We start from the raw sequence: 19,354 nt of genomic DNA on the forward strand, positions 1-19,354 counted from the left end.
AGAACTTGATTGGTTGAAACCCCGGAAGTAGGCGTGGTCGGAAAAAGTGATGTGCGTTTGATTTACTTTACGTCGTAGTAGTTTACCTTCCACATCCCCATTGAACTCCCGCTCCCTGTCAATCGCTGAGTTGTTAATCGAGCACACCTAGTACCTTATTGTGGTGACCTCACTTTACTATTTTAATATCACAAGGAGAACGAAAGCGTCGTGAAACCTTTAGACGTCGGTGAGGTTTTGCATATGATTATTAGATGGGATACTTTTGATGATGACTATATATATTTGTAAAATGAACAGTGTTGGTGAAAGTACATTTACTCAACTTCTGTATCAAAGTACAGAGTAAAACCAGGTGGGAAAATAATAATTGTGGTGACGTTCTGTTGAGTGTGTCAAAGCCATGACCGTGAGCCTGCATGCACAATACCAGGGTCCTGGGCCAACTCTATGGAACACGGACATAACTAATGTTAATAATTACACATGTGTAATAATTACACATGTGTAACAACATGTAAAAATGGGTGCTGTGAAAAAGGGCTTATTGTGAGAAATATATACATTATGTACGTATTTGAATGTATGCATACTTTAATTTCAAAGGGAAATAATACTGCACATGTTCTATATAAAAAAATAATGAGCATCAGTACTACACTTTGGTGCAAGATACTTTAACACATTACATGTTTCTAAAAAAGTGTCACACACACCTACAAACCCACAGAAACACACATGCTCTTTTCTTTATTTACTGCAGTTATGGGTCTGAATACTTCTTCCACAACTGAGTTAATTGAAGTTCAGAGAATATAACAGGACTGGGATGAGTCCAGTAGTTTAGATTGCTCTTTGATATTTGTGATCTGATAGTTTATGTCATCTGACATTCTGTAATCCAATCAGGGAGCGAGAGAGAGTGTAATCCGTGTTAATCCCACATCCAGAGGGCGAGAGAGAAACCTTGGATTGGGTGGGTCATTAACAGAGATAGAAACAGTTGAAGGACAGCGGTAATCTCTGAAGGCACCACAATCTTTAGCTTTATCACCACTGCAGAATGTATCTGTTTTTTTGGGTGTCTCTTCTCCTGTAATTCGGTCTGTTTGATCTGATCTCGTCTGACAGCTGCCTGCCTGTGCCCTGAACCGTGGTGTCAGGGATACCTCTCCATGGAGACGCACTCCTGAGGGGAGGGCTTTCAGGGAAAGGAGACCCTCACCTTGATGGAGCTACAAGTCAAGAGAGAGGATGAAGAAGGAAAGACCATAGTAGTAGTTCAGAGGTAAGATGAAAGGCCACTTGTGGGGGAACAAGTGAAGTGGAAATCAACAGAAGGGAGGAAGAAGAAGAAGAAAGAGGTGGATTAAGTTATTTTGTCAGGTAGGGGTATTATTGTTAGTCAATAATCCAAAAAAAGAAGAAACAAATGAGACAACCCTATGTCTATTCTCATGTTTGTCTCATCTGTCTGTGTGGTTATAGGATGGGCTATGATCTGGAGCGGTTTGTGGGCTATGTGAATGAGGGTCTTCTGTGCTGTGTGTGTCGAGACGTGTTGGAGCGCCCCCTCCAGGCGCCCTGCGAACATGCCTACTGCAGCGCCTGCATCAGCAGCTGGCTGGTCCATCACCACTCCTGTCCTGAGGACAGACTTCCACTGGATGTGGGCAGTCTCAAACCACTGTACAGGTGTGTCTCTGCATACGCGTGCCTTTTATGATCTCCTCATTGTAACTGTTTATTCCAAAGTTGTTACAGCTATACTGCTCTCTGATGTTGTTTTTGATGACAGGTACATGCGTAATGACCTGAACCGCCTGCAGATACGTTGTATGAATGCAGGGCAGGGTTGTGAGGAGGTCTGCTCCCTGGAGAGCCTGCACACACACGAGGACGAGTGTGAATTTGCCTTCATTTCCTGCTCTAACACAGGTATAAAACCGAGTTCATGTGACGTGTCATTTGTTATGTTTATCACAAGTGTTTGTACGGTTGTTACATGGTTATCATTGTGGATGTGTGGTATATAAAGGTAACATGACACCTGTGTGTGGGTGCAACAGGTGGCTCTTTTGTTGTCATGGCTACCTCCTCGTGCCCCTATGGGACTTATTCAGCTCCCACAGACCTCACAAAGAGTGCTTCAGGGTCAACTTTCCATCACTCTTTAATGAGCAATTTAAAAGTGTGTATGTATTTACAAGCATGTGCTCTTGTGCTCACAATGTGTCTGTGACCTGTCATTGGCAGGTGGAGAGTACATATGTTACCGTTGTGGTAGGTATAGTTACAGAGTGTGTGCATGCAGTGTGGCTTTTTGCAGTGTTGCATACTCCAGGGACATCAGCAACATACCGTTTTACACAAGATTGAATCTAACTGTGAAAACTCATTGAATTTGATCAAAAATGAAAGAGTGCAGTGAGGAGTACAACATTTGGGATAGTGTTCAAGGGTGGAAAAAAAAATATCAGTAATTATCATTAAAAACAAAGAGTCCATTGAATGAAGTCAAATCTCTTGATCCTGTCAGGTAATCTGAGACAACTTTCTTTTTAAAAGCACCACTAACATGAAGAAGGATTAGTTAATGGGGCGTCTTCATATTGGATCTGCGACTGTGGTTGATTCATTTGAACTAAATAATGTGTATAAGTAACAGTAATGTCAATTGACTGCACTTCTACAATTGTGTTGGTACTGTTTCCACTCATGTGTACGAACTACTGTCACTTTTTTATTATTTAAAGCCATTTCTGAAAACGAAATTTATTTCCGTAAAATGTTTCTTTTCAAAGATAGATACACGCACATAGCAATTGAATACCTGGTTGCTTCATGTGAGGCTTGTCCTTCTCTGTGTCCCATCAGGTTGTTCTTTGCAGGTAGAGAGGCGTGGTCTGGAGGCTCACCTGTCCGAATGTAACTTCCGCAGCAGGGAGTGTCACAACGGCTGTGGCCACACCCTCCTCTCCATTGACCAATCACAGCATAACTGTGTCGCAGAGCTGCGCACAGAAGTGGAGATGCTCAGGTGTGTTTGTGAGGTTGTGAAAACGTCATCACTCTCTTAAATCCTGATAAAAGGGATCATTTCTTTTTTTTAGATAGTAAATTTGTCTCACTGAATATTTACGGCAGGGCAGAGATGCTGTGCAAGCTGGAGGAGGTGAGACGAGAGATGGAGTCTCGGCTGGACTCTCAGAGGAGACACATGGTGCAGAAAGAATCGCAGCTGAAGAATGATGTGGAGGAGCTCAAGGTGACCTGTCAGTCCTTCTCATGTATTTAACTCCTCCATTTTTAACAACAGTAGTGAAGTAAATATTTACGGTACTGGCACATTTAGTTGTGAGTATAGTAATATATAAATAGAGCTATAGTAATACATTTAAAAAAAAGTTATGTGCTTTCTTTCTTGAATCCCATCAAATATCAGGTATTTCTTTGCAGAATTTTATTTTGCACACAAAACATTATTTCACCTCATATATTAGGAGAAATAACTGACGTAAGATTTAGTAAATATGATATGTAAATTTAAATACGTTAGAAACAAAACGTTGAATGTAAAAGTTGATTTAGTTTGGTTCTAGAGGTTCATCTCATCACAAGATCTTCATCAGCAGTTTATATATTTTATGTATAATTCTATAGACTTTAATCACTTAAAAGTTTAAAATGTAATTATTCTTAATGTCTGTTTCAAAGTGTTTTCAGTCGTTGTACTTTATCCGTCAGTAAATTTTCTAAAGAGTAACTTCTTTTCACTGCGTCAGTAACACAGAAAAGTCTACGTTGTGAAGCATGTTGATGCATATTCAGTGACCCCGCCTCCTCTCTGTGCAGGGTCAGTTGTCCTGTGTGATGTGTGACATGCGAGCCTTGTTAGGAGCAGAGCGCCTGAGAAGACAGGAGCTGGCAGAGGCGGAGCTGGAGAAGAGGGAACTGTTGGAGCTCCTTAGAGACATGCAGCCAACCAGGAGTCAGCATCCTGTTGAACAGACATCCAGGGACCAGCATCAGGAAGCCCTGCAAACATCTGGACGGGAGCTGCACATAGAGCCGACAAGACACAAGCAGAGGGAGGCGTCTTTGTATGCCTCCAGTCTGTCTCTGCATTCAACTCAAGCCATAAACATATCCGGTCCACCTCCATCACCTCAGCTGGGAGAGGGGACGCGCAAGGGTGGGACCAGGAGCCTGACTCTCGACTGCATCAAGCGGAAGAGTCGGGAGGTGACGGTCATCTGACTAGACTGGACTAGATTAGGCAAATCAGAAAAGATTCATTCTTTATTTTTGTAATATTTGACTAACTAATAAATAATGAAAATATAGTGTGTACAGTTGTTCTGTATTTTCTGGAATGAGATTTAGATTTATTTTCATCAAATCTACCTGACAAAAATGTGTAAACTGTTGAATAGGAGAGAAAAGTAGTCTGCCGTGCAATGAACCATGTGTTTTGTGTAATGTTACAAACTAAAAGAATCTTTTGACTGTAGGTTTATGTAAAAGTGGTTAGACAATTAGACTCAGCACAGATCTGATCTACAAACAGATCATTGTGTAATGTCTCTTGGATTATGTATCCCTCAGGTTTTTAATAATAAAAAAATGTGTTACTATATTCCAAGTTTCCTCATTAGTGATCCATCTGATGTAGTATTGTCCTTTCAAAAGGTTTGTTAAATAGTCAAGTGTCCTGAAACATAAGGCATACAACTCAAAGTCTTGGAGGCCAGCTGGCTTAGCTTTGATCTAATCTGTATCGTACCGTGTGTGGGAAATAAAATGAGTTTTGGCTGCGATAGTCTCCCCGTGACTAGTAGACTGCATGCAGCACTAACAATATAACCAACGACATGTATTTTGAGGTCAACTTGTGTTATACATTATGTCCTTAGACACAAGGAATGATCCCTAATGAATAATTAGTCATTTTGTCCTTTTAGTGATATTCAGTCGAACATTTGTTCAACAAGAAATAAGTGAAGAAAGTTTGTTTGACCGGTAACCATAGTTACTGTCTGCATCAACTCATTATTTCATCTGTTGTTTGCTAAAAATCAAAAGTGTGAGCTTAGTTACTATGACCTTTATTCTCTGAATACAACTCATGATAACAAAACATAAAACATCAACACAGTCTTTACGTCATTGCGACATCATCCACCATGTTTCCATGTAGACGGTATATATATATAATATCCTGATTGGTCCATATGTTGCCGTCAGAGGCTGCAGTCATTGCCCAGGTGAATTTACCTGGTGAAGGAGCGAACATGTCGACCTCTCCCACCTCCACTCCCTCCCCCACCACCACTGAATTTGCTCCCCTGAGATCCTCTCCCCCCTCCTCCTCCTCCTCCTCCTCCTCCACCTCCACCACCACCACCTCCACCTCCTCCTCCTCCTCCTCCCTGACCTCCTCCTCCTCCCCCTCCACCACCTCCTCCCCCTCCTCCCCCTCCTCCTCCAGCGCTGCCACCGCCTCCTCCCCCACTAAGCCATGACAGCCCGACGCCTCCTCTTCCCCTCGGGACTCTGTCCCGTGGAGCGAGCCGATATGCACCTGACAAACAGAGACGGAGGAAAACAAGAGACAAAAATGCAGCATTTTAACTTCAGTGACTAGAAATCTTCAGTTTTTAGAAATCAACAAAGAGTGTGTGTTGGTATGCGCTTCATACTTGCTGGGAGTTGTCTGGAGGGCAACGGTCCACGTGTGAAGTTGCTCTGGCCTCCACGTGGTTCACTGTAGGTTCCTCTGTGAGTGACAGCTGGAACTTGGCCGCTCCATGATGAACCACCGCGACCGTCTCTGCGAGGGTAGTTACCTACAGCACCAAAATATAGGATTTAGCTCCCTCTACAGTGGCTCTGAACTGCAATATGCCCAAATTCAATACTACACACCTTTTACGCCATACCAATAGCACATAAATCTCAAGGTTCACTAACTAGCTTTTTTCAGAAGTTATATCACATCTCATGCCCAGTTTGCTCAGTTGTGACCAAAGACTGACTCTTAGGTCACTTGATGACAGGTATGGTTGGATTATGTTGGGATGTGACATTTTGGGGTTGTGCGTCTCCTGCTTTCGACATTCAACAGCTGTTTCTGTGTCGTGGTGGCGAGGGTGGACAGATGGAATATCAGGGACCAAGATGGAAATAAGTCCTGGACTTTGTCGGCTTATTCCTGACATTATATACGTTTTCTGCTGTATTTGAATTGTGTCAAATGAACTAAATAACGTGATGGCAACTGAACAAACTCCATCAACTGATGAAGACTAAGAGTTAGAGCTTAAAGTCTGGATAAAGTTAGTAAGAGGTTAAGATCAGGTTTTCAAAGAATGAACTTTAATGTTCAGGTACACAAATAGTGTAATAAAATACACTGTGTACTAATGTAAGCAGTGTACTATCTGGGCAATTATTATACCGGCAATTCATTGTAACATTTAGTAGTAACAAAAAGATAAGTGGCATGTTTTCTACCACCAAAACAACAATAAAGGTGATAGAGAACAAATGATCAAATAACTTCTGTGATATTATCCGTGCAGTCGCACATTTAAGTTGCACTAGCAATGATATTCATCAACAACAGAGAAAATCTGAGCATTCTTTATACATATAATGTATTGACACTAGCTGAATCCCCAAGTCCTTTAAATACACTGACCTGGAGGATCATAAACACAGGTCTTATCAAGTGGTAATTCAATAGTATGCCGTGTCTGTGTGTACGTACCTGACAGCAGTACACCTTTAGGTTGTGGGGGAGTGAAAAAGCGAGTCTGGCTGTGGAAGGTGCCTCTGCCTCTGTTACCAGTGAATAGTCCTCTGGTGGGGGGTTTAGGGGAGCTCTTGGGGGGCCGTTTAGGAGGCAAAAGTCCAAGAGGGGTAGTGATGTCTTTAAACTCTGCCGCCACAAAGTCATCAACGTGCATGCTGGGAGGACGGGAGGTGTTCTGTTTGCGCTGGCGGAAGATATCATGGGGTCGGCAGAGATTCTGTCCAAACCCTCCTCGACCTCCACGACCGCGAGGAGCAGCCATGATGTGGGCTCTCTTAGCAGGCTCAATGTAGTCTGATTTACCGCTGCGGAGACAGGCACGAGATGACATTCAGTCGGTTGATTAAAACAAGAATCAAGATGTTAGTTCTCTGCAATGAATACAGAACAAATGTATAAAATAAAAATGCAACCAAACACTGTAACTACCTTGTAATGAACGTCTCATGCTTGTGTTTGCCCAGTCGGAAGCCTTTTGGAGCCTTCGTATCACCAGGAGAGGAGGGCTCAGACATAAAGGAGCGCTCCAGCTCCACCTTCAGGTCCAGTTCTGGACAACACTCCTGAGCCAGACCCACCAGATCCACCTTCATCTGCCACACAGACAAAGTGGCAATCACAGACATACTGTCCATCCCCATGCAGACAGACACAGGGTTTCATAACTGTACATTATTATCTGTAATACGGTTCAACAATCACATTTCGGTCTTCATGGGTGTGTAATTAATCATCAAAATACATTTAAAGTCCCATCAATGACGCATCAAGCTTTCATTACGTAGCAGTGAAGTTGAGAGGAAGAAAGACATGAATCAGTGTCTTACATTTGTACATACCCTTGGTTCAAACCAGTTTTTCCCACTAGTACAGTTATTCTAGTATGCAGTAAGCACATTATAACGTTATTGCTGCCAATACGTTGACCAAACACTGCACTGAAGAGAAAATAATTCAGCAAAAAAATCTAAATCTAAATCTAACTTTTGCCAGGTTGTCTTGAAAGTGCATGTACACATAAACACTTACCATATCAAGGTCTGCTTCGATGTCATCAGTTTGTAAGGGAGAGAACCACAGAGTCTTCAGCTGCTCATCCAGAGCTTCTGACAGAATGAACACCGTCCTACAGAGGAATGATACATCTATGATCACATCCAGTAGGTTCCTCTCACTTAACAAAAATGATTCACACATTTTAGTACTACCAGTTCTAGTTCAGAGAGCGATGTAGTGCATATAACTTGTGTTGACAACATTGTGTTATGATTCATATCAGATAATCTTTCTGTCTGGTACATTTCCCTGACTGGAATGGTAAGTGCCTCCCTGTGATTGATGACTGAATTTACACAGAGGAAGAAAAGGTTGACAGAGAAAAATCTTGATGCATGTCATTTAGTTTTATCCGAGAGCTGTACCTGTGATTAAACTGGGCACCGAGCGCCTCGGGTGCTGGCAGAGTGGGCTCAGTGTCGGCTGCAGGAGGCGAGTCTGTGGCCGTCTCCAGCGTCTGCCTCAGAACAATCACAGTCTCCAACATCGTCTCCAATGAATCATCTTCCTTACATAGTTTCTACAGACAGAGTTACAGAGTTCGTTAAATGCCAAGGCAGCATCAACAATGACTTTTCAAAAACTATACACAAATCTAACAATTGTACCGTAATCTGTTTCTCTAAAGTAGGGAGCGGATGGGATTCAGACTCCTCCCATTGCAGGAGAGCTTTCATCTCAAAGCCTGTGAGCAACCGGGGGGGAACGAAGACGGACTCCTCGCCGGACCCCTGGGCCTCATCGACACACTGGATTACAACACAGAGAGATCCAACAATCACATACTATGTTCAAAAGTCTTGCACAATTAGTAATTTAGACGCACCTCCCACATCACTACAAATTCAGACTTAACGCTTCTTTTTATGATAAATGTAAGCATGAAAACTTGAAAAATCAGCATTTGCAAAATTCAAAGATCCAACTGCTTCCAACCAACATTTTATATTTCCTACAGTTTGACAGCATGTATACTTGTGGTACAAATGTACTCCAATGTGAAACCAGCCAATAAAACCAGGTACTGACCATTGTTTCTGTGTTGAGGGTCTGTCTCAGGAAGTCAAGAAGAGCTGACAGCAGATCTGCCGAGTCCTTGTTGAAGGCCAACACCAATCTCTTCAACAGGGAGCATAGACCAGTAGCATACTTCTTCAGAGCTCTGAAACAGAGATTAAGTGATTTAGTCAAAGTCTTGTTTGACGGAGAAGGGGACCCTATGCCTGGTAGAAAGACAGTGGTAATGCCAAGAAACAAGAATAAGTTGTCATTTACATTTTGAGGTGATAGAGTCCAAAGTCGTGCTCGGTGAGGAACGTCAAAGTCCTGATACAGGTGAGGAGGAGTGGGACACTGCTCTCTGAATTCCCCAAAACCTCCAACAATGCATTGCACACCAATGGCATCATCTCACGCCCTGGAAGTGCATTGGCCAGCTGCTCAGCCTCTGACACACAGTTTTCTCCGGGTGGAGAAACCACCAGAGAAATGTCCTGGTGAAAATGGAGATTGATATTTTTTAGGCTTTGCCTTTTCTTCCTTGGGACTCGCTTACAAATGCGGTTTGACTTCAAATACTGCTTACCTGGTCACACAGTGACAGTAATATTGTCCCCACTAGTTCGCTGCATTGCTGCTGCTGTAAGGAGTGGTCAGCTGGAGGAACCAACAAAGACAACAGCAAGGGGAACAGATCGGCCAGTTGTTCATCTCCAGACACAGACCCGGACAGAAGGTGCAGTGCTGCGCTCTTACAAGCTTTCTGTGACACCAGAGCATCCATCAAAGAAAGCAGACGCAGGACCTGGCCCCAGCACACACTCTTCCCCTCCGCCCTGCAGTTAGCACATTGCATACGTTTAAAATACAATTCAGAGCATAAACACAAACAACCGAGTGTGTGTTTTTCACTCACGGCTGTAGCTCCTCCAGTAGCAGCTCCAGCAGGGTCTTCTTGATGAGTAGTGCGGTGGGTGAAGACAGGTCCGCCAACTGAACACACAGTCTCCTCAGCATGGCCAGGAGAGGAGGGCAGCTGGTGGCGCACACACACCTCAACGCCTCGGAAAGCACTTTCCACTGCGCCCGTATGTGCATGCTCCACAGCTTCCTTGTGTTTAAGGCTACAGCCACATCTTGGACTGATATCAACTACAGAGCCAAAGGTCAATTAATGTTTATCATTTTCAATCATCAGATGCTGAAATTAAGTACAGGGCCGATGTGTGACCAGTAGGATAGAATGAGTTACCTGAGTGCTCTGCATTGGCAGTGGAAGAGGTAGGAGCTCAGACAGTAACGTCAAACCAGAGAACAGACCTTCTGGAGCTTTCAGCAGTGAGCCCAAAACCTCCTTTAGCATCAGAGACCATGTGTTACTGGCCAGAGTCTCTTCTGTATGAGTGACCTATAACAAAACCCACAAATTGATGAAGAATGAGAGTTTTTGCACAATATAACTTGGCTTAACAAAACATGCCTATGCGTTATCTCATTCACACACCTTTTCATTAACACCCTGCGTGAAAGTGAGCAGCACGTCAACGATGAGCGCCTGCACTCTTGTCTCCTCTCCGTCTAGGCGTCCAGATGCAGGGATGGAGCAGACTATCATGTGGAGCGTCACCAAAACACTGGCCACGCGAGTGTCCCTGAACTGGAAAGCTCCCCCTCGTAGCAGCTCCATCAGCATGGTGCGCAGCAGTCGCAGCGTGCTGATGCATATACCGAGGATCATGCAGCGCTGCGGCGTGGGGCCCATGTGTCCGTGCACACGCCAAGGCTGCAGCAACGTGCTGCACAGCTTCTGTAAGACTCGCACACACATATCCATACCCTCGCCGGAAAAAAGCTGGACCCCGGCAAGACTCCACTTAAGATCCCTCTGCTGACCTGTACAAAGGAGGAAAACATTGTGAAAGACAGTTGTCTCTTCTGTAACGGTTGCTGTCAAAATCAATGAACACAGTAATCAGTTTTACATCTTTACATCTTAAAAGACCAGTAGTAGCTACGAGTGCACATGGCTGCCAATTGTCCCTCCACTAATCTAAAAGGGGGCGAAAATGTGCCAATAAATGCAGTAATGTGCCAGCAAAGGCATAAAAGAGGATGACTGCAAGCTGGTAAACACGAATGCAAACATTAGAGGATTTAAAATACTTTCTTTTATGATGGGAAAGGACATCCATTCAACAGGTTGTTAGACCTCAACGACACCACAGTTGACTTTGGGGAGTAACACTAAACAACTTGTATTTGCTTCCAGTAAAAAGCCATAGAGCATCTTTAATAATATATATTTTTTTGTATTACTTTCCAGTTAAAAGAAGTCGTTGTTGGTTTTTAACAGCTGAACTATTACAGAAATCACATTTTTTGTCTTTACCTTCTACAGCAGGTGGGGGGCAGGCAATGTGACAAAGGACCCTGAGAGCAGTGCCTAGTCCAGTTCCCTCAGCAGTCAACACATTTTCCACATTCTGAAGTCAAGAGAAGACATATTTAAGATGACATATAGCGCTGTTATTTGCATAAAGCCGTTACTTAAATATACCAATCAGCAGGTATACGTTTGAGTAGTTCAGACTTGTTGGTGAAGCTCTGCATTACAAAGAGATACACCGTATTTCTGTTAGCTCTGAGGTACAAAATGTAGACAAAAACATTTAGTTAGGAGTGTGTGACTTAAAGACAGACTTCTTGTTTTGGTACATAGGTTTCAGAATATATTCGCCGGATTATAAGTGGTGACAGCATTGTACCGTTTTCCTCTGATAATAATATTGAATAAGCTCAAATAATCTTTATTAAATAAAACAAACTGAACCTGTACTTAAAGTAGGATCAGATACCTTGATTCCTCCACTAAAAGAATGAATGGACTCCCTGAATCAATTGTTAGACAAATAATTGGCAGCCGCCCAAACACTGCCAACTGAAGAGATGTATTACTCACTGAATATTACGCAGGAGTTAATAGGACAGGCTGTCGGTAATGTTGGGACATGAAAGCTCAAACAGTTATTAGAAAATGTGGCTTTACTTCAGCAATTTGTATATTGAGGTAGAGACCTGTACCTGTTTGATGTAGTCTATGAGTGTTGGAATGCTGCCAATCTCAAAGCGAAGTTTTTCCAGAGGCTCAAGCCATTTGCTAAGCTCTGAAGAACACAGAAAGATCAAAACGATAATAAAAAACACAAAAAGTGACAAATATGTCATGATAGTTTCATGCAACACTAATAATATCTACCCTGTAACTTGGCATTGGTCTCATCAGCCTTGGCTATGGTGAGTAGAGGGGCAGCATATTGTTCCATCATCCGCAGTTCATTAGAGCTCTGCACTACCAGTAACACCAGCATACAGGCATAATTATATGTCACCGATTTGCGAGCTTTGGCCTCACTTAAAGAAAAGAAGACAAAAAAGTACTCAATACACAGGGGCCTGAAGCCATACAGAAAGAGGCAAGAGGAAAACTGTTGTACCCTTGTCCGTCCCGGCTGTGGTGCTGGAGCAGAGTGACCAGGCACGACAGGTTGTTGTCCAGGCTGAGGATGTGGGCCACAGCACTGCGACCAGTCTGTGTGAAGGTCATTAAGTAGAGCGCATGGAGCATTCCCAGCACTTCTGCATTGTCACCTTCCTCTAGCCCAGCTCCTCCATCTCCTCCTGCAGCCACATGGCTCATGAGCTCTGACACACCCTGCAGAGCATGCAGCGACTGCATTAGCCACACGCCGAAGCCCTCTTCACCAAACCCTGGCCCTGACACACTCCCCTCTCCCCCTGTGAAGGTGGTCTCCTCGCTCTCAGCTTCTGCCATTGATCCCAGGAGACGCAGCAGCAGGTTGGTGGGAGCGGGCTGGGCGAGGAGGAAGAGCAGACCTGATTGGGTGAGCGATAAGAAGCGTAGGAGCTCTCGAACAGCTAGGGTGACACCTAAGTGACCAGACGCCGCAGCCGCTGACAACACCGCTGCGGTGCTCTCCAGGAAGTGGCATGCATGCATATACCTGAGAAAGAAGAAAATTGCATTATTACAAATCCAAAGTACATATAGGGTTATATAGTGAGGTTTTAGGTCATATGTGTTTTAAGTGTACCTATACAGTGTTGGGTATGGATCATCCCTCTCCTGTGGTCCTGTTATTCTAGCAGTAGTAGGGAAGGCTTTCCCAGGGGGCTGCACCATGCAGTAAGGGGCCGTCTCTAGCAGGTGATGCAACTCCTCCAAAACCCCTGCCAGTCTATCAAGCTGTGCCTCGCTGACAGGAGAGGAGGAGCTTAGCGAGGGTTCCTCCTCCATGGGGATGTCAGTGTCATCCATCTCCTCCTGAGAATGATAGTCAGTCATTATAATCATGAAGAATGTACTTAGTCTTTGCAGTTAGTAACATGTGTGTGAGAATGAGTGTGTGTACCTGCTGGGGTTCACTCCACGCTGCTGCTGCACGTTGCAGGTCGACCAGTATCTCATACATGTGGCTTTTCTGCAATATGGTGTTGCCAGCTGTTATGACCCTCACTGTTTCTTCACGCAGGAACAGCTGGACTAAACGCTATAAAAGACATATAGATTGTCAGATATTAAGAAGAAGAAAAAAGTATCATGTTATTCAACTTTGCTGCTGTAATCCGGTAAATTTCCCCACTGCGGTACTAATAATGGATCATCTTATTTTATCTAGTCAATGTTTTATGTAAATGTAAAGGGTGGACAGATCAGTGAGTCTGAGGCAGACTAACTATTCCTATTCTCTAGACTTAGAATTTATGCTCAAGAAATATAGACGAGAATCTGTATATAATGAAAAGGTGTTGATGAATAGAATATTTTTAAATTTGTATACTTTGTGATGCTTACCTGATAGCCACTCTTCTCTGACCCTCCCGTATGCAGGAAAGCCTCGGCACCAGCAGGAGCGCTGGTCAGAGCCCCAAGAGCTCTCAGGATATTCAGCTTCAGTGTGGAGGAGACATGGTCAGCTTGGACTAACTCCAGCAGCACACCCAAGGCCCCTTCACGCAGCAGCACTGAGAGGCCCTGTGGACACTCTGCAAGGTGTGATGCTAGCTTGGCACCGGCTTTCAATTGTCTGAGATTAAGGGCAATGGGTTGTGTGAGAGCAATCTCCATACTCAGAGCTTGGAGAGCCCATTTGACTAAAACTCCAACATGTTCCTCTAGTTCGCCTTCGCCTCGTTTGATTAAATATGCCAGCCCTTTGGCCAGTAGTGCAGGTGCCTGTTCCAGAGCAGTGACCCAACGGGCATCTCTGTCATCTCCAATACTAGCTAGTAGTTCTTTCAGCTGGCTAACAGCCTCAGCCTCCTCTCCACCTGTGGGTGCTTCTGTTCCACCAGGGTCCCTGGGTTCCTCCACACTGGCTTTCTCAAACTGGGTATCAAAGCGGGTCTTGTATGGAGGAATGAAGTAGAGCAGGGGCCTGAGTTCTCTCTCATACGGATCAAACTGGACAGGTGGGACTGATGCCAGGTCCTCAGGCGTGTAGTCCATGTCAAATGTGGGCAACTTGAAGCTACCATTATCCAGATCGTCCTCATCACTGGAAATCTGCTCATAGCCGTCATCACCTGAAAGGGTGGGAGCGACGAAAGGGAGGAGAGATCTATTATGGACAAGATACTTATGAGCCTTCAACAATTCATAAAATGTCTGTGTAGAAATTAATAAGAATGAGGAGGCCAGCAAAATATATATATATATATATATATATATATATATATATATATATATATATATATATATATATACATACACACACACACACATATATATACACACATACATATATATATTTTCTCTTGCTCGTTTACAAATTCACACAAACAAACTTACTCGCACATAGCGGCATCACTCCAAACATGCTTGGCTAGTTTGACATGCAGGATGTCACTACAGCACACGTATCAGCCATGGCTGTGAGGACGTGAGGTAGACCTTCACATGACGGCTTATGAATGTTGATCATACTCCGCAGTAGCCCAGGGGGGCCTAACAAAGAGTTTGGAGCACCCAGCGGTTGTAGATGGAGGCAGCATGCCAGAGCACACACACTCTCTCCAACTGTCACTCTGTCCCAAATGGACCCTGCTCCCGTGGCCCCCGAGGGAGTCTGATGAGTTTGCAGTACCAAGGGGTTCAGGGCCAGACATCCATTTGAGATTGCAGATTATCCTACTCTCACAAAATAAATCTCCTACCTTCCTCCATCTCCTCTTCCTCACCCTCATCTTCCTCCTCCACTTCTTCGTCCTCTTCCGGAACACTCCCCTCGGTCCGTGCATCTTCTTCCACCTCTTGCTCCTCCTCTTCCTCCTCCTCATCCCCTTCTTCCTCTTGTTCAGCATCCGAGTATGTTTCCTCAGCAGGCAGGGATCTCTCAGGGGACACCGCCTCCAGGTAGTCGTCACGGCCCTCGCTTGGCTCATCTTTGACCACTCCCACTGTAAATGTCACAAGGGAGACCGGCACACAGTTCACCGTTTATACCTACAGGTCACATTCGAACATGAAAACTATGCGTTATCTAGATAAGTATAGGCCTACTTATGTAAAACAGCTTCAGGATCACACCTGTGTTTTCTATATGTTTTAACACAAACGATAAAAGTGACATCTGTGACCTGACAGATGCTTAAACTACAGCAGTGTCTCTGTTATTGTGGATAAATCCGGATCAACAGTGGCAGATATAATGTGACAGATGTGTGCAGTTCTTACCTGTCACTTGGACCTGCTCTTCATCATCATCATCCGGGGGCGGAGGCCCAGGTGGAGTGCGAGGCCCTCTGGGGGCCGGTCTGGGTGGGCTACCATTGTACTGGTCATCTTTTTCCCACTCTAAAAACAAACAAACAGTAGATTGACGTTATAAAAAGCAAATAAGGGAACACAACAGAGCCTGTTCATTGGATGTTTAGGCTTCAGAAAGTGGGTGTGAAGGCGAAAGCACTAGGTGTTTTTTGTTTAATAATGAGCACCTTGTTTAACGATCCGCTTGGGCCCGCTTGGCTGTTGTGGGGGTGGGGGTGGAGGAGGAGGGGGTGAGGACTGGTCATGTCCATGTGAGCGCTCTGCTGTCCCGTACACTGCTACAGTCAGACTGGTGTACCAGCCACGAAGCACCAGGCCATCTGTGTTCACCTGCATGCAAAATAGAGATTTTGTTATTCACAAATCGACAAAAAAATACAAATCATCTTGTTTCTGGACAAACATGTATTTACCTTTCCACTGGGTCTGAACACAATGGACTTGTTCTCATCATATTCCAGACTGACGACAAAAAGCAACACAGGGAAAATTAAAACATCAGTGTAAATATACACAATAGGGCAATTCTTGAACAGCAGCAATCTGATAACTGAATAATCTGCCATGTCACCCAGTTGAATGTAAGATTTTTTTAGACCTACCGATACCTTGAAAAAGGGTGTATATATCGTTATCCAATTACTCTGTGCAATGACAATCAAGTTGAATCTGAATATATGCCAAAAAAACACATTCATGCTGTGTGAAATACTTATTTTTTCTTGCGAGTTACCAGACATTTTCCGACCTCTGTAAATAATATTCAGATTAAACAACATGAAAATTGATTAAGACTTGAACTGGCCATAATACATAATTTCTGGGACCAAATATCATCCAGCAAAATTAGGTATCGCAAAATGCCTAGGAGCCACTGTATGGCCATACAAAAACACCCATAGTGTGTTATTTTGTCTCACCAAAAGGCAAAATGCCATGAAAAACTCATCTTAAAAATGTTATAAAGCAAAACTGCCATATCATGGTTGTCTAGATCATTTATGCCTTGATGATCATTTATATCCTGCTTATCACTTAAGCTGACCAGAAGGATTCTTGTCCACAAACATTTCAGTTTATTTGACATTTGGAAGATACTTAAAATAGCAACCAGACCGGTTAACCCAGCCGAGATAATAACTTGGGTGTGTGTCGTATTTACAGTGTTCAACAACTCTTACACAATAGACACCTCTCAATACAAGTTGATGCTCTGGTGCCACTGTTCACACCTGTTATTATAAAAAGGTAGAATAAAAATGTTGCTCTTGTTGCATAATTCCACTACTCTTTTATTACAGCAGGACCTAAAAGTTGTGTGGCACTTTCAGCTACTTTGTGGGTGAGGTTGAGTTTCTGGAGAGACTAGTTTGCCAGCACGGGAACAAAGAGACACGACTCTGTGTGGGTGCAGGTGCACACACGCACTCACCACTGTTTGAGAACAGGGCTCAGATGCCACCATGACTGGTTCTACAGGTGAGACATCTGCACCATAAGCACATTTAGGAGTTGATCAGGAAATACAGAGATAGAGGAGAGGCTTGAAGTAACACGGAAACAAAACAATAAGGGTTTGAGTGAAATTTATTCTGACCTGCCCAGTCTATGGAACGTGGGGTTGTTGGGTTTGGTGGCATTATTAAAGAACAGCTCTAACTGGAAGGCATGAGGTGACGTCTCTCTGGAAAAACAGAAACACACACACACACATTAATGTGGCAGTCATGGCTCAGTCCCCTTTTAACTGTTATGACAATATTGAGTCAGTGGCCACATTATTAGGTACACCTGTATAATCTACTGCTATTGCTTTTGACCTTAAAAACATAAGAGGGGGAAGAATATGAGAAGCACTAACTATGACCTCTGTGCTAAAACATATGGATCAACTTACACCTCTATGGCAGTTACAACAAAAGGCATAGGGATATCTTGAAAGTATACTTTCTGGCAAAACAGTTCTATTTGTCTGCATTCGTGTACGGGTGTATACAACAAACATGTCTATTATGAGATAATATACATTTTTATTTAATTAGCTGAATTAGACAGAACATGCATAATCAGCTTCAGAGCAGATGTTGCAGATATGGTACCTCTACGCAACATAGTCATGATCTGCTATGGTCTGTACATAGCCCCAAGCCTATTCGTTTAGATAAATTACGTCACACATACCCAACAGGCTCAGTGGGAATCAGAGCCACACAACAATGGCGCTCAGGTTTCAAACTACTTTTCTACAGGCACACACACTTACAGCTCAGGTATCTGTTGCAAACGCACTTCTCCAGAGGCAATCTATCATTGGCAACGAGTTAAGGATTTCCTGCAACACGGGATGATACATCCAACTATTCTCTGCCACTGATACCTCAGGTGTGGGTATATGCTGTTACTGAAGAGCTTTACGATACCAATGCTCTTTTTCAATCTGTATACCAGATACTTTGTCGAAATAGTTTGCTGTTTGGCAGTCAGCAATTTGTTGGTGGAAACACTGATTTTTATGATAACGCTGAGGGATAAACTGTATTTATTTTGAATAGGTCATGTTATAATAATATCTAATATAGTTAAAAGGAAATTATACCAAGTGGAAGGAACGATTTATGGCAAGGTTTCCTTATTAAACTGCATTCGATGGCTGGTGGACCTAAAAAAATCTGTCAATTTACCGTATAAATTTGAGATTGCAATACTGCTCTTACCCAAATGCTCTGCTGTCTGGTATGTTGCTGTGTGCTTTGATCCCTGGAGGAATGACCCGCACTTCTGTGATCAGCACCCCGCAAGGAAACCGCACCACGTCCACGTTGGTTAACTGAGTACAGTGAACATCATCGTTAATACAAACATTGAGATTATGCACGTCTTCACTGACCACACAAACCAAAACTCCGACCACGGACCAGATGGTAACGATGGTTACAGTTAGCATTAGCCATGAAGCTGGCGAGCAAACCAAATGGGCAAGTGTGCAAAAAAAACAACGGCGGGTCGTTCTGTGATGACGTAAACACACTGATATTTAACCAATATATTAAGTAGAACTATGTGCACATGTAGTCAATAATAAAAGCTGTGAATGTAAACGTTATCGCGACACAACCGCTCGTGTTAGCGATGTTGACATCGTTAGCTTGACGTTTAGCATAAATCTTTAAACCTCCTCAATAAACGTGATGCGAGTATTGAATGCAAACAGCTCTGAGGTTAGTAGTGAGAGGGTGGCGATGCATCAGATATATTACCTCTGCACTCTGGTGCTTAAACGTTTCTATAAAAAGAAGCTCCGTTGTGGTGTCCCCCGCCATCGCTTTCTTGCTCTCCGTCGGGCCAAGGGTACACTTCCGGGTGATCACTTCCGGAGCATGATCAAGCGCTTGCGCTCCGACACAAACACAATAAAATGTACATATTTATATTAGCCTACTCTAAGGAGAAAATAAAAGCAACACTTATGTCTGAATTATATTACCTGATGAAACATGTTTGTTATTTATATTATAATTAGTAATGAGACTCTGGATAATTGTATTAGTGTTGTTGTTAAAGTGAGGGAAAGTAAAAGCCTACAAGATCACTTGTAATAACTTAGGAGTTATATCTTTATAACATATAATTGTGTA

The 19,354-nt window shown here is 43.4% G+C and overlaps 2 protein-coding genes across 5 annotated transcripts; one reads left to right on the plus strand and one right to left on the minus strand.

Moving 5' to 3' along the window:
- Positions 1-194: 194 nt before the first annotated feature.
- On the plus strand, positions 195-4,639 carry rnf41l (ring finger protein 41, like). Of its 4 annotated transcripts, none has more exons than XM_034553292.1 (7): positions 195-229; positions 1,132-1,288; positions 1,489-1,695; positions 1,799-1,938; positions 2,878-3,040; positions 3,148-3,268; positions 3,856-4,639. In XM_034553292.1, exons 2-7 carry the CDS (start codon positions 1,230-1,232, stop codon positions 4,258-4,260), a joined length of 1,095 nt encoding a protein of 364 aa, XP_034409183.1. In that variant the 5' UTR covers positions 195-229; positions 1,132-1,229; the 3' UTR covers positions 4,261-4,639. The 4 variants fall into 4 exon arrangements, with proteins under 4 accessions (XP_034409183.1, XP_034409185.1, XP_034409187.1 ...); XM_034553294.1 differs by having other exon boundaries at positions 195-225; XM_034553296.1 differs by lacking the exon at positions 195-229 and adding an exon at positions 236-355 and having other exon boundaries at positions 1,132-1,386.
- An 832-nt stretch (positions 4,640-5,471) lies between these two features.
- virma (vir like m6A methyltransferase associated) lies at positions 5,472-19,091 on the minus strand (the record flags this gene model as incomplete). Its single annotated transcript, XM_034554325.1, has 27 exons — positions 18,977-19,091; positions 18,434-18,546; positions 17,317-17,403; positions 16,133-16,181; positions 15,887-16,049; positions 15,627-15,746; positions 15,107-15,349; positions 13,746-14,476; positions 13,303-13,440; positions 12,985-13,214; positions 12,367-12,894; positions 12,129-12,283; positions 11,954-12,036; positions 11,262-11,355; positions 10,377-10,765; positions 10,125-10,280; positions 9,789-10,024; positions 9,459-9,708; positions 9,149-9,366; positions 8,903-9,035; positions 8,482-8,622; positions 8,239-8,393; positions 7,847-7,943; positions 7,247-7,410; positions 6,773-7,122; positions 5,703-5,849; positions 5,472-5,584 (listed from the first exon to the last, which is right to left on the minus strand). Coding segments are annotated over exons 1-27 (5,346 nt in total), but the record flags the coding sequence as incomplete, so codon positions are not given.
- Between the last annotated feature and the right edge of the window lie 263 nt (positions 19,092-19,354).

Source organism: Cyclopterus lumpus, chromosome 16, assembly GCF_009769545.1.
Source record: "Cyclopterus lumpus isolate fCycLum1 chromosome 16, fCycLum1.pri, whole genome shotgun sequence".
NCBI classification, from domain to species: domain Eukaryota; kingdom Metazoa; phylum Chordata; class Actinopteri; order Perciformes; family Cyclopteridae; genus Cyclopterus; species Cyclopterus lumpus.